We start from the raw sequence: 19,906 nt of genomic DNA, 5'->3' as shown, positions 1-19,906 counted from the left end.
ACATTAAAGATTATTTATTAATCAACTATAGAATCGATGGTTTATTAAGTTTATTATTTGTTACTTGGTTATATAATTTATTGTTATATAGGGGAATAATTAAAAGGGGGAAAACCACCCTCATTGACGTCACAAGGGATCGATTTTACCTTCTGTAAGGACTGACAAGTGAGACTGGACTTGATGGCGGTCCTCGGCCCTAAATAAGGACCGACTAGTTGTGACAAAATGCCATAAAAGGAAGGAATTAGTTTGGTCCACTAAAAATAAATAAGGTCTCTGAGGGATCCCGGAATTTTTGAACGAAACTCAACACTAATACAGCTTTAAGAAAAAAAATAATAGGACGAACGGGATGTAAAAATGTATTCTTTACTCTGTTTTATATTCATTTCTTCAATTGTTGTACTCTTCACTGCCTCTCTTTCATTCTTAATACTATTTTCCTTCCCTCCCTATTTAAACTTAAGTGAAGTGAAAAGTTTGTATATATGCAAGTAAAAAGGCATAAATCACAATAACAATAAACAAAAGTTGGAACCATATTTTTATTTACATTTTATTAAGATCCAGATTCCCCTCTGTAGATCCTTATTTTTCTTCTGCTCCAATAATCATACTTGAAACAAACAAGGAAGGGCTTCACCTAATCCGTCTTAAATAATTATACATTCATTGGAGTGTAATTGAGCCATATTTATATAATAGCAGTATTGTCCAGAATAATTAGGTGTCGACTAAACGACCAAATTTAGCTCTAAGAATATAAAAGATAACTCTCGAATAAATCATCAGTGTTACTCTCTGATTTACATAAGCACATCTGACAAAGTTTGAACCACGGGTATCAATATTTAGAGTTAGCTGCTTTAGGATCCTAAAGTTTGGAAATGTTTTTCTAGGAAAAAAAAATATATGTCTAATATCATCCGCATATTTCTCTGTGAAAGGTAAAACGTAGTATTATCTTTAAATCAATCAGAATGGGATATTTTAGAATACTAAGTTGCGTTATTAAAAATAAGGATTATTCTGGTTAATAAACAATAGTTCAAAGGGTTTTCAGAAATCAGAATTGTTGAGCACGGAAGCGACAGATACAGGGTGTCTGATTTCCTTCACGTTGAAGGAAGGTGTTGGATAATATGATGTTCCTATAGTCTAGTTTACAATATTTTAAGCATATTGTGTTCAAGTTGGAGCCTTGAGTCGCCAATTGGGCAGCAGTAGAGGAAGGAAAGGGGGGCCATGGAGGACGTGGGCACTGCAATCCTCTGAAGTCCGGCCAAGGCAATGATGAAGCATGGGAAGTCTCTCAATGTCAGTGATTGGACTGTAAGGAGGTATATGAAGGATTTGGAGAAGACTTCTAATGTATGTATGATGATATGGGTAGCTACATTCAACATCAACCAAGGCCAAGAGAGGCCAGAAATTGTTTACCTGGTTACTATTTAATGGGTTAACAGTTTGCATCTAGACTATCCCCTTAAGGCATTAGGCCCAACTTTGAGAACCCTTAAATTTCACACACTTTTATTTTATGAAGAAAAACCAACTCACTAAAAGAATATCAAGATCGGCTATGGTCATGCCATGAGGACCTGTACTCGTAGCGTGACACAAAATAATTAATTCGCTGAGAAAATGATGTTATAAATAATTGATCATATGTAGAAATGTTTTTTTTTTTTTAAATTATCCAACCAACTAAGGGCATCTAAATAAATTTTAATTAGATGAATCAAATATATTTGTACATACAGATATATGTACATAACTAACAAAATACATTAATTAAAACTCAGAGAGAGCCGCTAACAAATATCCCCTCATAAGCGATAAGGGGAATGAGAAGTAATCCCCAAGAAATGAAATAAAGAAAACATATGGAAAAAGGAGAATATAAATTCTTTAAATACTTTGTTTTCCTCAGCATTGAAGAAGGAATTCATCCCAAAATATTGGCCATCACTAGTACATACAAATAAAGGGAGGAACGGAAGAGAGAATAATCTTTGAAAGGGGTTCATCAACAGCCATGCTAAAGAATAAGATGACCAAAATCAACATGATAACCCTGACAATATAATAAGGTTTTAGAGGAGAGCAGCTTAGCTGTCTTGACGCTCATTCGATTAGCAACAATCTGCTGTTACGAGGTAGGAGCGGGAGAAGTAAATAAATACAAACATTGTCCAAAATGACTCAGATGTCGATCCTCATTTCAACAAGGAGCCCAAGCTGTGCACATAAGAATAAATTGGGGAGAGGGTTAATCTGTTGGACTCAAATTTCCTCAAAGTAATATACCTTTAACATAATATCTATATAAAGTTGGAAGGAAATATGAGCACAGTTTTTTTTTTGATTTTCTAAGGCTGCTTTCATTATTCTTTAACTCAGGGGTAGCCAACCTTTGAGGTATGGAGTGCTATTTCTAATCAATGAGTCTGCTACTATCAACAATAATAATGGTAAAAACACGTACAAACTACGGGAATATGTTCAAATTTGCGCGTGCTAGTGAATATGCCTCCGCCTGCCATAGGTCCCCCACCCCTGCTTTAACTCATGAGAAGAAAGCATCTATGAATAATTAAGTAATCACGTGTGTGTTTACATTTGACAGACATACAGTAGCACTGTGGATTGAGTAGAAAGTAGTGTTGGATCGGTCCAAGGTCGGATTACCTCATCAGTCTTGTGTTATATGTACAATCTTTTTTACCACGGCTCTAGAAGTAGGTCTTCTCACTTCCAACTTCAGTTATCGACTTGTATCATGGAAAGATATTATGATAAAAACCCAATTAAAAGGATGTTTGTAGTTTATAACCACGTCGTTTCAGATGTTGTAGTTAGAATCCTAGGACAGATAAGTACCTGTCCTAGGACTGACAAAAAATGTAATTTTATATTATAAACATTATATTATATAGATCCAAATTATGCCTTTGCTATACATGAGGGACCACTCTATAAAGCACCCCCTGCACAATATGCTCGATGTTAAAGGCAAAACGTCTCCAATATTTCATGAATACGACTACATTGATGTTTCTTAGATCAAAATATCCATATTTTCATTCTCACATTCATACAGAGAAAATTTAATTTATGAGTATAGATAAATGATTACAAAACGGGCAAAACATGAACTAACATTGGATTAATAAATTATGCTTGTATTTGCTGTACTCGAAATATGGTTTAATTAAAGCAGAATGAGAATGTTTTTGCTCATTAATTTGGGATTCATACTAGAGTATCATATTCCATTATCTGAATATATATAATTTTTATATTTTCTAGTGTATCAAAATACTTTATGTGATGCGTCAACTTATAAACAATTTTGAACAGGTACATACAGCCAAATATTTCATAGACATATTTAATTCATTAAATGTTTTAATACGTAGACATGAAATAATAACTTATAGAATGAATCTTATTGAGTGAAGTGAAGTAAAGAGCAAATAATCATCATTTCTTCTTCTGTTCGGGGGGGTACTCAATAAGTATATAAACAAAAAAAAGTTAAAAAAAGCACAAGAATATTCAATATAAACAAACAAAAGAAATATTACTTTTGGCCTTGGATTCGTTCATTCTGTCAAGAAAGTACCAGGAATTGTTAAATAAACCGCAAATCTTACGTTTAATCATTAAATTTTGTTTGTCCCCTTCTAAGTAATCTCCATTGGATGCAATACACATATGCCAACGTCTTTTCCATTCCTTGAATTGTTTTATATGCACTTTTTGGAATGACCTTTAGCTCATTCCACGAATTTTGATTTATTGTTTTAATAGACTCAAAACTGATTGCACGGAATGTCAGTTTAAGTCCGGAAAACAAAAAAAAAGTCACACGGAGCTAAATCAGGTGAATATGGTGGTTGATGTACGGTATTTATTGCGTGTTTAGCTTTGAATTCTCTCACAATTGTGGCTCTGTGCGATGGGCGTTATCGTCGTGTAAAATCCAGCAGTTCTTTTTCAATAATTTTGCATTTTTGACGGATTTCCTCACTCAACCGCCTTAGTAAGGCAAAATAGTACTCCGTATTGACTTTTTGTCCCTTTGGAACGAATTTATGATAGACCAGACGTTAGATATGAAAGAAAACAATGTGTATCACCTTTACTTTGAGACCCGATCTGACTACCCTTCTTGTACACTTTGTACGACTCATATACATGGATTTTTGATATAATTGATTCACCAAAAGCTTTTTCTAACATTTGAAGGCGTGAAAACGTGAAATTTCGTTGGCAACACAAAATTTAATACCTACTCTCTGTTCAATAACTTCGTTCATTGTAAAAATCATTGAGCAGTAGTGAGGTAGACCGACAAATCCAGCTTTTGCATGCAAACTGGTTTACATATTTGGCTCAAACTTGGCATCATAATGAAAGAAAGTACTGCCTACTTAGTAAAAAAAATATTTTTAAATCCCTTATGTGTAGGCAATTTAAATTAACAACTCCTGGTACTTTTTTGACAGAATGTATTATAGTATTGGGTTGAATAACTCAAAGATACTCGTAGGATTTTAGATTATGTTTTTAGTTATATTTCTTAAGTGCTAGTTTTACAAGACCAGTGTTTATGAACATTTTGTTTATTACTACCTGAATCACCAACGTTTGGGATTTAATTATTATTATTACTATTTTTTTTTTTTTGCTATTTACACCCGTTTAGTAGTACAATATTATTATACAGATGTGCACGTCTAAAACTGAACACTCCTTTAAATTTTACGCCATGCACACATTCATGATTTTATTGAGTTGAAATCGGTTAATACTTCGAGGCAAGGGTATTGACTATTTATAAACAAAACTCCAGTAAAATCTAAATAGCAACAGTGAAACAACAGCCGATAATATGGAGGGACGTTGAGTCGCAATTTTGGAACTTTCCGCGCGGGGAAAAACTCCCACTGAAATTGCCAAGGTTTTGAACTAAAGCTGCGCCACCGTTTACAGCGTGGTACCCAAAAGGACTCCTGAGGTGACCACCAGATCTAATTCAAGGCTTCGCAGGTTGGGCAAAATGGTTGCTGCCGTGAAAAAGTCTGTCGAGGACAAGAGAGGCAAGGTCATCGTCAGCGGCCTCTCTAGGGAGTTCAACGTCAGTAGAAAGACCATGGACCGACTAGTTCAGAAAAATCTTGGCCTTAAGGTCTACAAGAGAACCCCTTGTCAAGCACTCAAGCCTGCAGACAAGGAAAAACGCCTCGCAAGGTCGAAAATTCTTCTCAACAATTTTATGAAAAAGCCAGCCACTCGCCTGATTGTTCGCCGCTTGAATTCGCAGTGTTTGGGCGCTTAAAAGGGATGCTGTCGAGAGTGCAATACAAGTCCAAGGACCAGCTGAAGTCTCCCCTGAAGAATACCTGAGCGAATCTCGACCACTGCTTCATCGCTAAGTCACGCAGCAAGTTCCGGTCCAGGCATGAGTTGGTAGTGGAGGTTATGGACGGCAATATTGAAGAGACATGTGTCTAAGAATGTTCATGTTACATCCTTCATGTTAAATAAATTAATTCGTCGACCACTTTAAAAACTACAGAATTACTTAACTGTTTTTAAAAATTTCAGAGTGTTCAGTTTTAGACGCGCACAAATGTACGCTACCCACTAAGAACAGTCTATTTTTAAATTCATAAACACTTTTGGAGATTGTAATTTTGGCGTAATAGCTGAAATTCCGTGGCTATTATGAGGTTCAACTGCAAGTCAAAAACTGGGTAAATAAAAAAACCATTATGGAACGTCCCAACCATTTATTTAACTACGTTCACAAGGATTATCATAAAACAACAAGAGTAAATATTCGACATCTTCTGAGAGATGGTTCGAAAAGTGATTACTTTCAGGAACGTTGGAGGTTGGGGCAAAATTATTTAATGACCAGAGAAGTTTTTGCCCATTTTGCAATGAGGCAAGAGAGACCACTGACTATCTCTTCTGGAGCTGTAGGCTTTTAAGTGTAATTATAAGCGGATCTCGTATAGAGTGCTGGAGAATTTCGGAGCAACAACTGGTATAGATTAATTTTTAAGCCACGGTTGTGGGAAGGGGGAAGACAAGGTCAATGACATTATTACAAAAACTCAACACTTAATATATGTAAAAAGGATTAAGAAGGACTTCAACCTTACAGACTTTATCTCCTAATTAAAATACATATCAAAGTCTTTAAAGGTATGGACTAGTTCTTCAGTTATCTAAAGAAAATGACACCTCCGTTATTTAATTTTTCTTTTGTTTTATTTTATGTTTTATGCAATGTTCTAAGCTTTTTGTTTTGACAAGAAGCTTATATTTGCTTCTGAATAAAGTTACGCCATGTGGCGAAAAAAAAAGAAGTAATGATGCCAAAACGTGAATAACGTTTTATTTTAATGCAATGGGCAAAAAATTGTAAAATTAACAACGCAAATCCAATTTTAATCCATAGCCTCTTGCCAAGATAAATATAATATTTATGGACATTTTCAACATAACATTGAATATTCTATTCTGTTCCCCTTGTTTTCCTTGCAGATGAGAGCACTTTGCTCATGCAAAAAAGGAGAAAACGAAAATCGACATACTGAAAAATTGAAAAAATTGGAGAAGTGCAACTTAACTGTCATGCCATTTCATTAGTTCAGCTACAAGGAGCAGTCACGAGATAGGAAGGGAAAATCGAAAGTCATAAGAATTGCTCCAAATGCGATCCTCGATTGTATTTTGAGTCCAACAAAGACAAAAGGCCAATTCATTGATGGGTATGCACCTCTAAAAATACCGACTATATGTCGAAAGGTAAGCCAAAATCGCTCAACCTATGAACTAAGTAAGGAGTGTTAATTTGAAAGTGGTTCTTTGGTAGTAGACCGGAAAGGTGGCTTTATCCTACGGGAAACATGTTCTTAGTTATTACATAGAATGATAAAGTTCGAATTCATTCCTAAATGCTCGTCTCAGTTCCATTAATAAATAAAGGATTTCGAATGATGGATCTGATGAGTAATAATCTGTGATGATAGGTAATAGGGGTCAACTACAGGATTGGAGAAAATAGTCCTAGTCCTTCATATATCACCTGCAATGGTGAATATCCTTCAGTTAATGACTCAATAAAGCATTAATTGACTCCTCACTCTCCTATGCCCGGAGTAGGATTTTCAAGGGTTGTCCCTTGGAAACTTTGACAGAGATAGAGTTCAAAAGGGTCTTTTTCCATGTTCTCGACCGGAATGAATGCTCTTTTCCGCTCAAAGTTTGGAACTCGAGTCAAGATGAATTTATAAAATGCATGGTCCAGAACTTATTATTAGATATGTATTCATATTTAATAACTAGAGATATCTTATTTGTTAGGAAATTTTAATTTTTTTTAAAGAAAAAAATGTCATATGGTTTGAATACTTTTAAAAGACTTATGACCATTTAAATGTACTCGGCAGCCCTATACCTGTTTGTTAGCGAATCCCAGTGGCTCTCTACATATGTATATACTTCACATAAGATACTTCCTTGCTTTTCATACACTTTTTCCCCCCAATAACTTTGTTTTTTGTTACAAATAAGTTTTACATAGTTTTTTTATATGATGCGCAGGCTTTTCTTATTTTTAATAGTTCAAATAAAGTTGATATATTTTATAAAAAATAATAAGAGTCTTAATTTTGATTAATTAAGTATAGATGAAGACTTTAATTGAAGAAGAAGCCCTTTTCCGTGTTTCATATGTATCTTGTAAGGAAGGAAACAGAAAAGTTTTTATGTATCTACGAAAGAAAAAAAAAATAGAAAACAAAAGAAAAAAACTATTTTTCGTATACTGAATTATAATAATCAAATATTGTTTTTCTAAAACAATTGGAATATTATTTATCCATGTTTCATCCATTGTCTCATACCGACACAAAAATCCTGGTTTGTGGCATTTAAACATGGCCAAACACTCTTTGCAATTCATAATTATTTTTGGTCAACAGTGAACTCAGTTTGACAAGAGCTTTATCATAGACAAATGCCATGGAATATATAGGGTCTACTTTTTTTATATATTTTTATGAAGTCAACAACTAACTAATAGAACTTCAGTTTCCAATCATTTAAACGCTTTTTTGTAGATTTTGTTGATGGTTTCCCTTGATACTGCAGTGTTCTACATCATTGGTATCTCTACGATCCCGATTGAAGTCAGCAACCTAACGTTTATTTGTGGTTTCTAAGGGGGAGTGAAATCATATACTTAGCTTGAACGGAACTTTTTCCAATCAAAAAGCAGTGTAAAATTAAAAAGCAAAAATGTTTTGGATCCCTTGTTTTTCAATCCAGTTGCTATTTATGTAGCTAGCAATTTCACAATCGATAAAAGTACTTCATGTTGCACAGTAAACATTATTTTCACTTATCTTTAATATTTAAATATAAACCTTTTTAAAAAATCTGTAATTGGATCCTATTACCCCACACTCTGGGTAATATGTATCAAAAAAGTTGCATTAGTATAAATGAAAATAAATGGACTGACTCTCTTCATTTAGCTACTAATTAGGTAATAATACATAAACAATATTATATGATTGATAAAATGACTTAAACAGTGCATATATTGGGATTCACAACTATTTGTTAGACATCACTGAAGAAGGGACCCGTGTAAAGAAAAAACTAAGTTTACCATATGGAAAAGGAAAAACAGTTATTACATCTGCTTTTTCTTCTTTTTTGTTCATTATTTAATAAGTAGTGGGGTGAAAACTAACGACTGTTACGGTACGGGATTGTCCGCTGTAAAAAACTATAGTTTTGATATTTAAAAAAAATATTTACTATTATACCGTGCCGAACCCCGTACCGTAAAAGGATGTACTGCAATTCGTACGGAATTGTAGATTTAGTATACTGTCTTAGCCATAGTGTTAAAATTTCCCTCCAACAGTATAATTTTCGCATATAGTTTGTGTAAATTGATTAAAAAATGAATTATAAAGTGTATGTATTAATATTTCATATATTTTTTCTCCATATAACAGGCAGCTGGTATGAACAAGTTTCTTAGTTCAGTAGTACCATATGTATAACTCCCACCTTCTCCTCCCGCTCTTGTACCACTCATTATGTATCTGCATTGCCATGTAAAATTAGTTGACGAGTAAGTATAGAAAGGGAACTCAGCTCTGAACAAAAAAATATATTATAATTTCTTTTATGTTTGACAAAACGATACGGCAGTGATGTTTAATTACTATCTAGTCATAATACTTTACGCTACTTTAGTTTATTTAAATTTTATATGAATAAAGAGAACACAGTTAATTTCATGATAGGCATGAATACATATATTATACAATCATGATTGTTATCTGGTTATTCTGTTTCATTTATATCAGGTGTTTATTATTGACAATGATAAACTAACACTCTGCTTGGAAAGAAAAGAAGTTTATGTATCATAAATATAATTGATTTCATTACAAGGGATATTTCCTTAATGAATCATCTAAAAAATACCAAAATGGTTCAAAATGTATCATGTAGACTGGGTGGAGATATAATAGATACTCCAATTCAGTTATGGGCAGATTACATGGTCTTAAGAATATAAAGAGATAAATATTAGAAAAATCGACTTAACAAAAAAGAAATCTTACTCGTTATAGATGCAGTAATAAAAATGGGGATTTTAATGGCATGAAGGTGCTGCCCTTCTTCTCGTAGACTCTTTTCGGTTATTATTTTGGTTTTATAAATTCTACTTATGCAATTTAAGTAGATGAAAATATATCCCAGTGTTAAAGGTATACGTTACACGAGTTGCTGCATTTAATTATGGTTTTGTGGCTTTGGGGATAATCTTTAAGGTGTGCAGTAATATCAAAAAAGCGGTTGGCTTTCCAAAAACTTATCATAATGTATATAGTTACAATAATTAAATATATAAGAAATAATTCATTCATCAAAAGAAATAACTGTTTTCGGGCTTTTAATTGAGAGTTGTATCAAATATGATCTAGACCGCATGTGAGACTTTTTGTAGTGACAACCTGAAAAATGGAATGAGGCAGCTCAATGGACAACTTGCACGGGGAAATTTATTCTCTTAGGCTCAAATTCCCTTGGTGCTCATGTCAGTCGTTCGAAAACAAACAAATATGATTGATTAATATAGAATTCAATGACTATTCCTAGTTCAAATGGAGTAAATGAAATAAAATAACGTTTACTTCCACTTTATCAGTGTAATTCCATCTGACCAATTAAAGGGACATTAAATAAAACAACCCCTAAAAGGATTTCTGATTTTCTAAATCTGTTATCATTGTTATTTTCTTCATGAGAAGGGGACATCTAAATATAAAGTAATAGCTGAAAAAAAGGCAGTGTCAGCATGAGGATTTGCTAGGGAGTTAGGTATTAGTGTAAGTAGTAGTTATGCTTGGAGTAGAATACAGAATTGACATTAGATTAATTCCAGCCTGTATCTCTGCTATTTAACCAGTGGGATTGTTCTTCATTTCCTTTTTCTCACGAATGCTTTCACCTTGTTTAATGAAACGTCATGATTGCTAAGTTTCTGATCTTCCAAACACTATTCAAATTGTCCAAATTACCTTGTTAATGTTTGGTTTCCTGTATTTTTATAAACCAGCAGCGCAAAAAGCAGTTCCATATGGTACACGTATTGTGGCATTAAATTGAGGTTTCCATGGCTTGGGGGGGAAGGAGGTGGCTATCACGACAACGTATCCTTAGTACGTGCAGTAATAATATTTAATAACGACTAATTAAAAGGACGGAAGCGAATTTGAAGACGAACTCCTAGAAAGGAGATCAACAAATACAATAGGGGTTATCTAGTAAAAATTCTTGCAATTTGAGAACTACAATATATGATTGTGTGAAAAAAAAATTCCAGGAAATATTGCATTGATTTTATATGGGATCATTTTCTTAGTTTCAGATTTTCCGGAAATATAATCCGTTTAACCAAATTAGTTGGTTAGGTTTTAGAAAATGTAAATAAGGTATTATTTGGAATTTTAATTATTTTTTTGATAACTATAATATCGTAATTGGAAAAAGTAGTAAATGCAAAGTACTTTGAGTGCTTATTTGAAGTCAATCTTATTCAATATTTTTATTATGTAAGAAAAAGATTTTTTTAAGATAAATCGAAGATAATTTTTTCTTCACAAAAAAAAAAAAAAAAAAAAATCAGAATTTTCTTAGTTATCTATAATAATAAAAAAAAGATTTAATTTCATCCCATCCCCAAAAAAAGAAATTTAAAAAAAAGTTATATTCATTCAAAAAATGCATCTTCTAAAAAAATGGTTTTTTGTCAAATTTGCCATATTTAAAAAAAAAAACTCCTCCCACACACAAAGTGAACCTTACAGACGCTTTTGATGATATCTCCATGACATAATTTGGCTCTTTCACTTAGAAATACCTAAATTCCTGCGTCAATGACAATGTATCATTTGTATTTAAAACCCAAAAATGTTTCATTACTGCTAAAAGTAATGAAACATTTTTCTTATTCAAACATTATAAATACCATTTTCGTTTGGGATTTTTCAAAAGTAAATATATTAAATGTTCTTCAGGTATTTAACGTATGAAAAACAAATTTATATCTTTTGTCAGGCATCAAGGGAAAGGACTAAGTACATTTTATTTAAATATGAAGACATAAGAAAATGTTTGTAGATCACTTAGGTTGTATTTTTGTTTGAACTAATTCCTTATATTTTTATATATATTCTAATCAAAAAGAAATCAATTTTATCACTCAAGCTTAAAAAATGTTGTATACAGTATAAATCCACTATAACGCCATGGACTCATAATTATGTTCAAATTATTGATAGATGTTTAAAAAGATTTTTATAGGAAAGTCATTTCCTTTTTGTTATGTTTTTAGTACAAGTTTACTTTCAAGTGGTATGGGATTCATTATATGATTATAAGTTTGAGATATAGTTGAACTAGGGTATACAAAAATAATTTCTAAAATATAAGCATTCTGATACACATTTTAAAGTCAAATACCTACATTTATTTTACTCATAAATACATAGTAACCAATTCAGTTTAATAGATTAAACTGAATTGATTATATTTTTTAACAGTCGGTAGTTAGAATGGCGAATTTTGACATTAAATACTGCATTTTAAGAGGAAGAAATTGAAACTTGTACACAAAATTTACATAATAAAAAATGACTCCTTTGGGAAAAGGAAAAATGTTATCTTGATTAGAAGTATCTAGAGTTCTATGAATGAATAGGCCTCCAATTCCTGAAGATATGTTTTGTTTTCTGTGACATGAAGTGGCAAAAATATATAGGGAAGTGAGTTTGTTAGTTTTACTATGTACTTTCCCATAGTACTTCCTGACATAATCCCCTAATTAAAAAAAGCTTAACTTACCTATATTACAATTATCTTCAAAACAAGCCCCAACGTACTCATTAATGAGTTTATTAAACTTTGGAGGTAATTTGGGAGGACCCGTCTTCACTCCAGAGGTAGAGATATACTGTGTTTGAGACTGACGGGAGGATCCAGCTGTTATGATAGTAGCTGGCTTCCCTGCTCCTAAAGGTAAGCTTCCGGATGGATGTACATTATAGAGCGGCTGATGCAGCAATGATGAAATATTTGGTGGCTGAGTGGAGGAGGGTATTGGAAGCGAGAGTGGTCCAGGGTTCATTACACCTTCAACTGCCCCTGCTCCTGAATATGTCTTTCTGCGAGCACCATAAGAGGTCTCTTCTCCATCCCCATTCACAGACACTATACCCCCTCCACCCACATCATCTGCATCGTCAATTGGGACCACGGGTCCGAGATGTTCTTCCATTAGTGCTGCACTAAATTCCATTTTTTGTAGATATTTAATTAGTTAAAATAGTTTATGAAATATATATTTGGTGATAAAGACAGTTCAAAACTCCATTTAACATTCAAACTGAACTTACAAAAAAAAATATTATCATTTATATGTGATTTTTCTGGTTTTCTTTGAAGAGTGTTTTTATTTCTATCATTTGCAATTGGTAGAATTTTTATCATTTTGCACAGCATTCTGGGAATTTCATTTCTAGAGGTATGATTTTCCTTGCTTTTTAATATTTATTTGCGTTCAAAGAAAATGATATTTCCATTTAAAGAAATATTATGCAAAATAAAATATTTTTTCTAAGCTTATTTTCATACAAAATAGATCCTATTAACATATAAAACGAAATTTATGCAATGGGCAAAAAAAAAAAACTCAAAGCTATTGATGGGTTTTGTTAGAGAGAAAGAATGAAAAAAAGGAACAAAGATCTTAATGAAATAGATATATCTGTGGCTTAGTAATGTATATATTGGGTCAAATGCACTACTCATCCTCATAAAAAGATCAAAAAACTGCATCAAGAGGTTGTTGCAATAAAAAAGTAAAAATAAAATTTGGAGAATGCATTTGCACAAAAAAAAAAGTTGATGGACAAGGAGAAGAATAGTAATAAGGATGTGGAATGTTGCGTGAGGGAATTTTATTTATCTTGGAAGTGAAAAATAAATATCATGGGTTACACAAGAGAAAATATATTATTTATCTGTGCTCTACGTCAGGGATTCTCAACCTTTATTTATTGTTGTACCCCTTTTGAAAAATTTATATAACCGATGAAACTCGATACAAGCACAAAACATTTAAATTAAACATTAATTTTTTTAAATTTTCAAAATCCCCAACTGTTCACAAAAAAATATTTTTTACAACTTTCGAGATATTAAATATAAGTTAATTGCCCTTTTAAGGAGAACAGCTTAGTTATAATGACATTTCATTAGATCAGTTGAACGTATCTATGCATTTAAATGCTCCGTGCTTTTCAACTGATATGTAATCATATCCTTCCTGATAGGCACATAAATGCACCCAACAAAACATGGATAGAAAAAGTAATTAAAAGATGGTGAACAAATGAAAAAGAAAACAAATAACTAAGAGAAAAAACTCATTAGGAGTTATTAGGTCATTACAATTGTTATTCTAATAACTATAATCATTATACTCGTATGTAGCTAATTATATATAGCACATATTATTTTGGTTGACGGCTACATATACAAAGTATGAAAAATATGGCCTGTCAACACAAAAATAAGCTAGAATGATGTCTCTCAAAATTGATTATGGATTACATTTTTATTTATACACGAATTATCTAAGGAAACTTATAACAAAAGATTTTTTTTTATTTGAAAAAAAAATTGTCAGCAAAATTTAACTTTTGAATAAAAGCTTCTTTGTTCATTCGGTGATTTATTCAGGAATCTACAGTTATGTTAGAGTTATTCAAATCTTTTTATGTGTGATAAAAGGTTTTAAATCATTTTTGATGAAAAGAATTTTACTTTATTGTTTTTACTCAGGGAGTTATAGAGACCATGAATAATCACGCAGACTGTGTATTTCCACATATAATAGGAAAGATTGGTTGTAAAAATGAAAAATTAAGAGTCAACGTCGTTATTTACTCTATTCTATCCAGAAGGGGTGGGGAAATCTAACCTACATGCCTGATTATTCCATGGATCTAGAATTCCATGGTTTCACACTAGGGTAATTCCATGTCATGATTTTTGCCACAATAGCTCAAATTCTGAAGAACATACAGTGTACCAAATTTCAGAACATAATTCTGAGACGTTCAAAATATATAAATACTCATCTCACACCAAAATTTTTAACGTCACATTCATGTCTTTTATGGGACGCTGCTTTTTCTTGTATATTAAGTACCAAATTTCAAAAGGTTAGTTAGCATTTTTGGATATGAAAATATACAAGAAAAAAGAACCTCCAGTAATCACAAATTAAAGCAAGTTTGAAAATTTTGGTCTAAGATAAGAATCCATATCGTATGAATGACTCAAAATTATGTACTGAAATCTGGCAAATTTGAATTTGAATTAGTTTATTTTTCATTGGCAATCTTTAAGATAGCGTGTTCGGGCTAGTCTTATTTTAAATTTTTTGTTTTAAAACTCTTTTTTCAATGTAAATAGGGGATAATTTTATCATTGTTTATAAAATATCTCTAAAACGTATAATTTAGTACAAATAATGATTTCATTGTACTTTTTTTGAGCTATAGAATTTACCAAAAAGGGATGTTCTTTGTAAAAATTAATCTTATATGAGCCCATATTTGAAATTAAAAAATGTTCAAAAGTGCAATGGAGAATTATCAAATATAAAAATAAATAGTGTGGAATATTGGACCAATTATAGTCGATCTCTATCTACAAATTATTCATATTAACCCTTTGGGCTTGTACATAGAAATTAAAGTTAAAGTGGCCATAATTGACAGTCACAATAAAATTATGAAAAATAACCCAATTATATGATTGAAAGGGGCCATATTGGGGTCAATATAAGTATTTTCAATCAAATAAATTTTTAAACAATACCCAAATTTATGTAGTCTCTTAACTCATACCAGAAATTTGAATATTAATCCACAAATTGACTCAAATATCTCATGTCTATTAATCATTTGGGGAATTTACATATACCGGGTACAATAATTAAATCTAAACACCAGGTCATTGGCAAATTGAGAGGTCCTGATAAGTTTGTCAGGGACTAATATAACTTAAAATAGCACGTTGAGGATTTCGTAACACACTAAAGAAATTACATTTGTTTATATTTTCTTATGTTATCAGGAAAATTGCGTCTCAATACGACACTCGCGTGAAGATCTGGAGGCTCACTTCATCTTGTGGGTTCAGACAACCTTATCAAATGATAAGGTGGTCATGCATCAAGACGGCACTACTGCACACACACCAAAGCTGTTTACAGATTGTTGAACAAACAATTTTTGGCAAAAACTAGCCGTAACATTTGTACTACGATTTCTGGTCCCGTGTAGAGCACAGGGGATACTCAGGCAAGAAAGCATCAAGGCCATGCAGACGACCTTAAATGAGGTAGATATGTCCTAAGAATTTAAAAAAAGACGTGCGAAGCCTTCAGGAGGCGTTCTGAGGTCATTGTCGACGCCAAAGGGGGATAGATAATAAAATAGTGGGACGTTATTGCGTTAGACCAGACCTTTAAATATGTTTTGAACAGGTTTAGTGGCTACAAAAATATATCTCCTTAAGTTAAAAAGTATAGATTGTTCAAATTTCAACAATTGGGAATCTCAACTTTTTTTTTATTTTTGTTCTAGTTCATTTTTTATGTTGACGCTCCACAAATAGTCAATCATTTCATTTCACTATTGTCAAAGAGAGAGTTAAAATAACAACAATTTCGTCATTTTTTTTTTTTTTTTTTTGACTAAAAAAATATTCTATTTTTTTAGTCAAAAACAGATTAAATTACTGTCATTTATTGTTAAAATAAATCTGTCAATGCTTTAAAAAAAATAAATTAAATTAAAAATTGTAAAATGCTAGTAGAAATGTCATAATATTGTTACAAAATCACATATAAATGATGAAATCCCTTTGCTATTGCAGAAACAAAAATTCATTCAGCAACATCAATGCGCAAATTCTCTCCCCCTCCTGCTCTTACGATACTTTGTCTTCACTAGTTGAATTCTTCTTTCGCAGAAAATCTTTTTAATAAAATATTTTCTTTCTAAACGTTCTTTTCCTCCTCTTCGGATATACTTTTTCTTCTAATAGTAGAGAAAAGGCACATTTTTAGGGAATCTTTTCTTTTTATATATATAAAAAAAAAAAAAAAAAAAAAACTATCCTGTATCACATTTGACAATAAAAAATACTCATTACAATCACTAATGTATATTTTACTCTGTATTGATCAGTCGTATTTTTCAACCACAGGGAAAACTATTAAGTATACAACTGAGTTAAATAAGTATGTCGACTATTATATGAAACTTTTTCTAAATGTGGGCACGCCTTTCACTCTTTCCTTTTTTATGAGAGTGTGTAATAAAGTAAAGGGGGGGAAAGGTATGCAGCAATCGGACTGGATAGAATATACATATATTAAAAAGGAATACACAGTGTGATTCCCAACTTTTAATTTCTGATTTTATTTATAAAACGACTTTCAAAATTCTTTTGGATTGATTATTTATTGAATAGTTTCGAACTTTTTCTCTTCAAACCTTTGCAACGTCTTTTCAAATAATATATTTTACGGAAAATACATCTTTTATTCATATAGCACGATACACAAATAGCATATGCAACCTTAGTGGCAGGGGGAGGGGGTGTAGACCCCTCTCAAAAAATTATAAGGAAGATTGAAGAAAAAATTTATTATATAAACTCACAAGAAAACATCCTGCGAATGCCCCTCTATACTTATAGCTAGACTTAACATGTTTATAATAAAAAAACTTGGTTTAAAACTTAGAAAAGGGAAAAATATTTTGGCTTAATTGTTGTGTCGATCCTTATAAATATGGTGCAATACAGTTCAGTCTTACGACTAGTTCAACCAGTCCTTCAGAAAATCAGCAATAAAGTTAAGTGACGCCATAAAAGACTGAATTTTATAAGATTTTAGGATTGATATGCAGGACGAATCTGAATTGGACTGAGACATAATTGGACGGGACTTCAATTCCAATCGAAATAAGGCCCAACACTCCCTTGGCTTTTTCTCCTTTTCGATCAATATCTAATAGATCATCGTGGAATCAACTTCTCCCTCTATAATGTAAAAATTATCATACATAGCTGATATTAAAAGGGGCTTTAATTCAGGTGTACCATATGTCTAACTCTCCCCTTTTCCACGTGCTATTTTTCTCGTTTCAAAAATTTCAAATTTACTCATAGGGGTAACTGGGGTAATCTGGACCCCTCCGTACTCTGAGACACCCTAATTTACAGTTAATTATATATTCTATAGTCTTTTTTTACAGGTGACAGTAAATGACTTGATTTTTCAGTCATTGTACTTTGAAGCTAATTGTACACCACGTGTGAAAAAGGTATAAATTTATGATTTTGACCTTTTTTTTATTGATTGTTTTTAAATAATTTACAATCTATTAGTTAATTAAATTTGCTGTGTATAGAAAGATAAATTAAGTAATGAATACAATGTGGATAGTTATATATTAATAGCAGGACTGTGGACTCTGACTCGTAGACTCGCAGATAATTTTCTTAAAAGCTCATGCTTGTCTAAATTTTGTGCGAGTCCTGAGTATTTCCTCCTTTTATTCTATTATTATTATACAAAAATATTTCATGATGCACTGATAAAAGTTGATTAAAGCTACCGTCAGTCTGGTGGCAAATACTCCGTTTTTATTTATGCTTAGAAACTAAACTGTAGTTGCATGGATAGTTTACTTTTAATCTTTTATTTTTTATTATCACATTAATTATCCCTCTGGGCCACTGAAAGTATGTTATCTAATCGGATTTCTGATATAAAAAAAAAAATAATAATCACCATCTTACCAGATTCGGAGCTCGGACTTGAAATTCCCTTAAACTCGTCACTCAGTCTCAAAGATCAATTCAGACTCAGTCTTGAAGTTCAAGTAGGAATGGGAAGTCGGTATTACAGTTCAAGTCGGAATTGGGACTTGGGCTCGCCCTTAAATTTAAGCAAGTCCACAGCCATGGTCAATACCCATTAGTGATATTTTTTGTAGGTAGCACAACATTGAATACTGGCATAGATAAATCAAACTTTGCCAAGTATGAGGTTTAGCCAATATGAGCCGAACTAACAATTTTTGCTCATAATATATCTTTTGTTTAAGTAATTTATCAATCATATAATATTATTTAACCAGCATTAATTAATTAGTGTCTTTATAAAAACAATTAGCCAATTTATTTTCATTTATACTAATGCAACTTTGGTAGTCCATATTAACCTTATCAGGGAGTAAATTGGGCCAATTGTAATTTTATAAAAAGGTATATTTTTGTGTGCTATAGAAAAGTGCTCAGAAATTTTAACTCACCACATAAAGGTAAATTTTATTGGGAAGGATCAATCAATATGACTTTAATAGATTAAAAAAAGATAAGTGATTTTTAAAAATCATCTTATAATACCTCAGTTACCCCTAACCACATATAGGTCATTCCATGATATATTTATTGAAGAATATGACTCAAATTTGGTATGTGATATCATTTACAATAGATCAGCTCAGAAATGATTTTTTGGATGTGAAACTCAATTTAACTCTGATTTCTAAGCTGTTAAAGATGAAATAAATTAGTATTTTTATGCAAGGTTGGAAAGCAATATCTTGTAATCCAAATCCCTCATAAATAGTTATCATTTATGATTGAAAAGCAGTCAAATTGTTGATTACTACTTATGATAAATCTTGTTTTGAAAAAAAAAAAAAAAGTATAATTTTTTTGATCCGTTTTTGGTCTTTCATTTTTATTTCATTGAGTGGGAATTTCATGCAATTGGGAGTAATGGTCTGATTTATAAAAATAATAACTTTATTTAAAGAGGAAATATGAAATTAAGTTGAATCAAACATACCCCTTTAAAGTAAAAAATGATAATTGTTCAAAAAATACCATAAATTAAAGATTTTTATAGAACAAATCATTACTACTAACTCCAAGAAAGTTCCATTTATTTATTTTTTTTCAAAAATTTACAAGTATTTTTTTTTCTTAAGTCGATTAAAATTTCAAAAAAGAAAATCAAAGATCAAATAACTTTAAAAATTTAAGGTCAAAAACAAAGATCATGGTTTACTTTTCTTTTTTTTTTCATTTCAATACATGTATTAAAAAGATATAAGTATAATTTTGATAAGCTATTTGATAGCTTTTCGATGATTCTTGCATATCATTGTCTTACTTTACGATATGTGGTGCAAAA

At 31.6% G+C, this 19,906-nt stretch overlaps 1 protein-coding gene across 5 annotated transcripts in view; it reads right to left on the bottom strand.

Moving 5' to 3' along the window:
- LOC121126248 (band 7 protein AGAP004871) overlaps positions 1-19,906 on the bottom strand; it is a 456,073-nt gene that overhangs the window by 224,534 nt on the left and 211,633 nt on the right. The window contains exon 1 of one of the 5 annotated variants that reach the window (XM_071891662.1): positions 12,460-13,021. The exons of the other annotated variants lie outside the window; for them this stretch is intronic. Within the exon in view, the coding sequence (XP_071747763.1) occupies positions 12,460-12,913 (454 nt within the window). The 5' untranslated portion in view covers positions 12,914-13,021. Of the gene's footprint in view, positions 1-12,459; positions 13,022-19,906 lie in introns of those variants that run through there. 5 annotated transcript variants of the gene reach the window in all.

This window comes from Lepeophtheirus salmonis, chromosome 11 (genome assembly GCF_016086655.4).
Source record: "Lepeophtheirus salmonis chromosome 11, UVic_Lsal_1.4, whole genome shotgun sequence".
In the NCBI taxonomy this organism is placed as follows: Eukaryota; Metazoa; Arthropoda; class Copepoda; order Siphonostomatoida; family Caligidae; genus Lepeophtheirus; species Lepeophtheirus salmonis.
The sequence above is the reverse complement of the archived record's forward strand: the minus strand, read 5'-3'. Positions and strand labels throughout refer to the sequence as shown.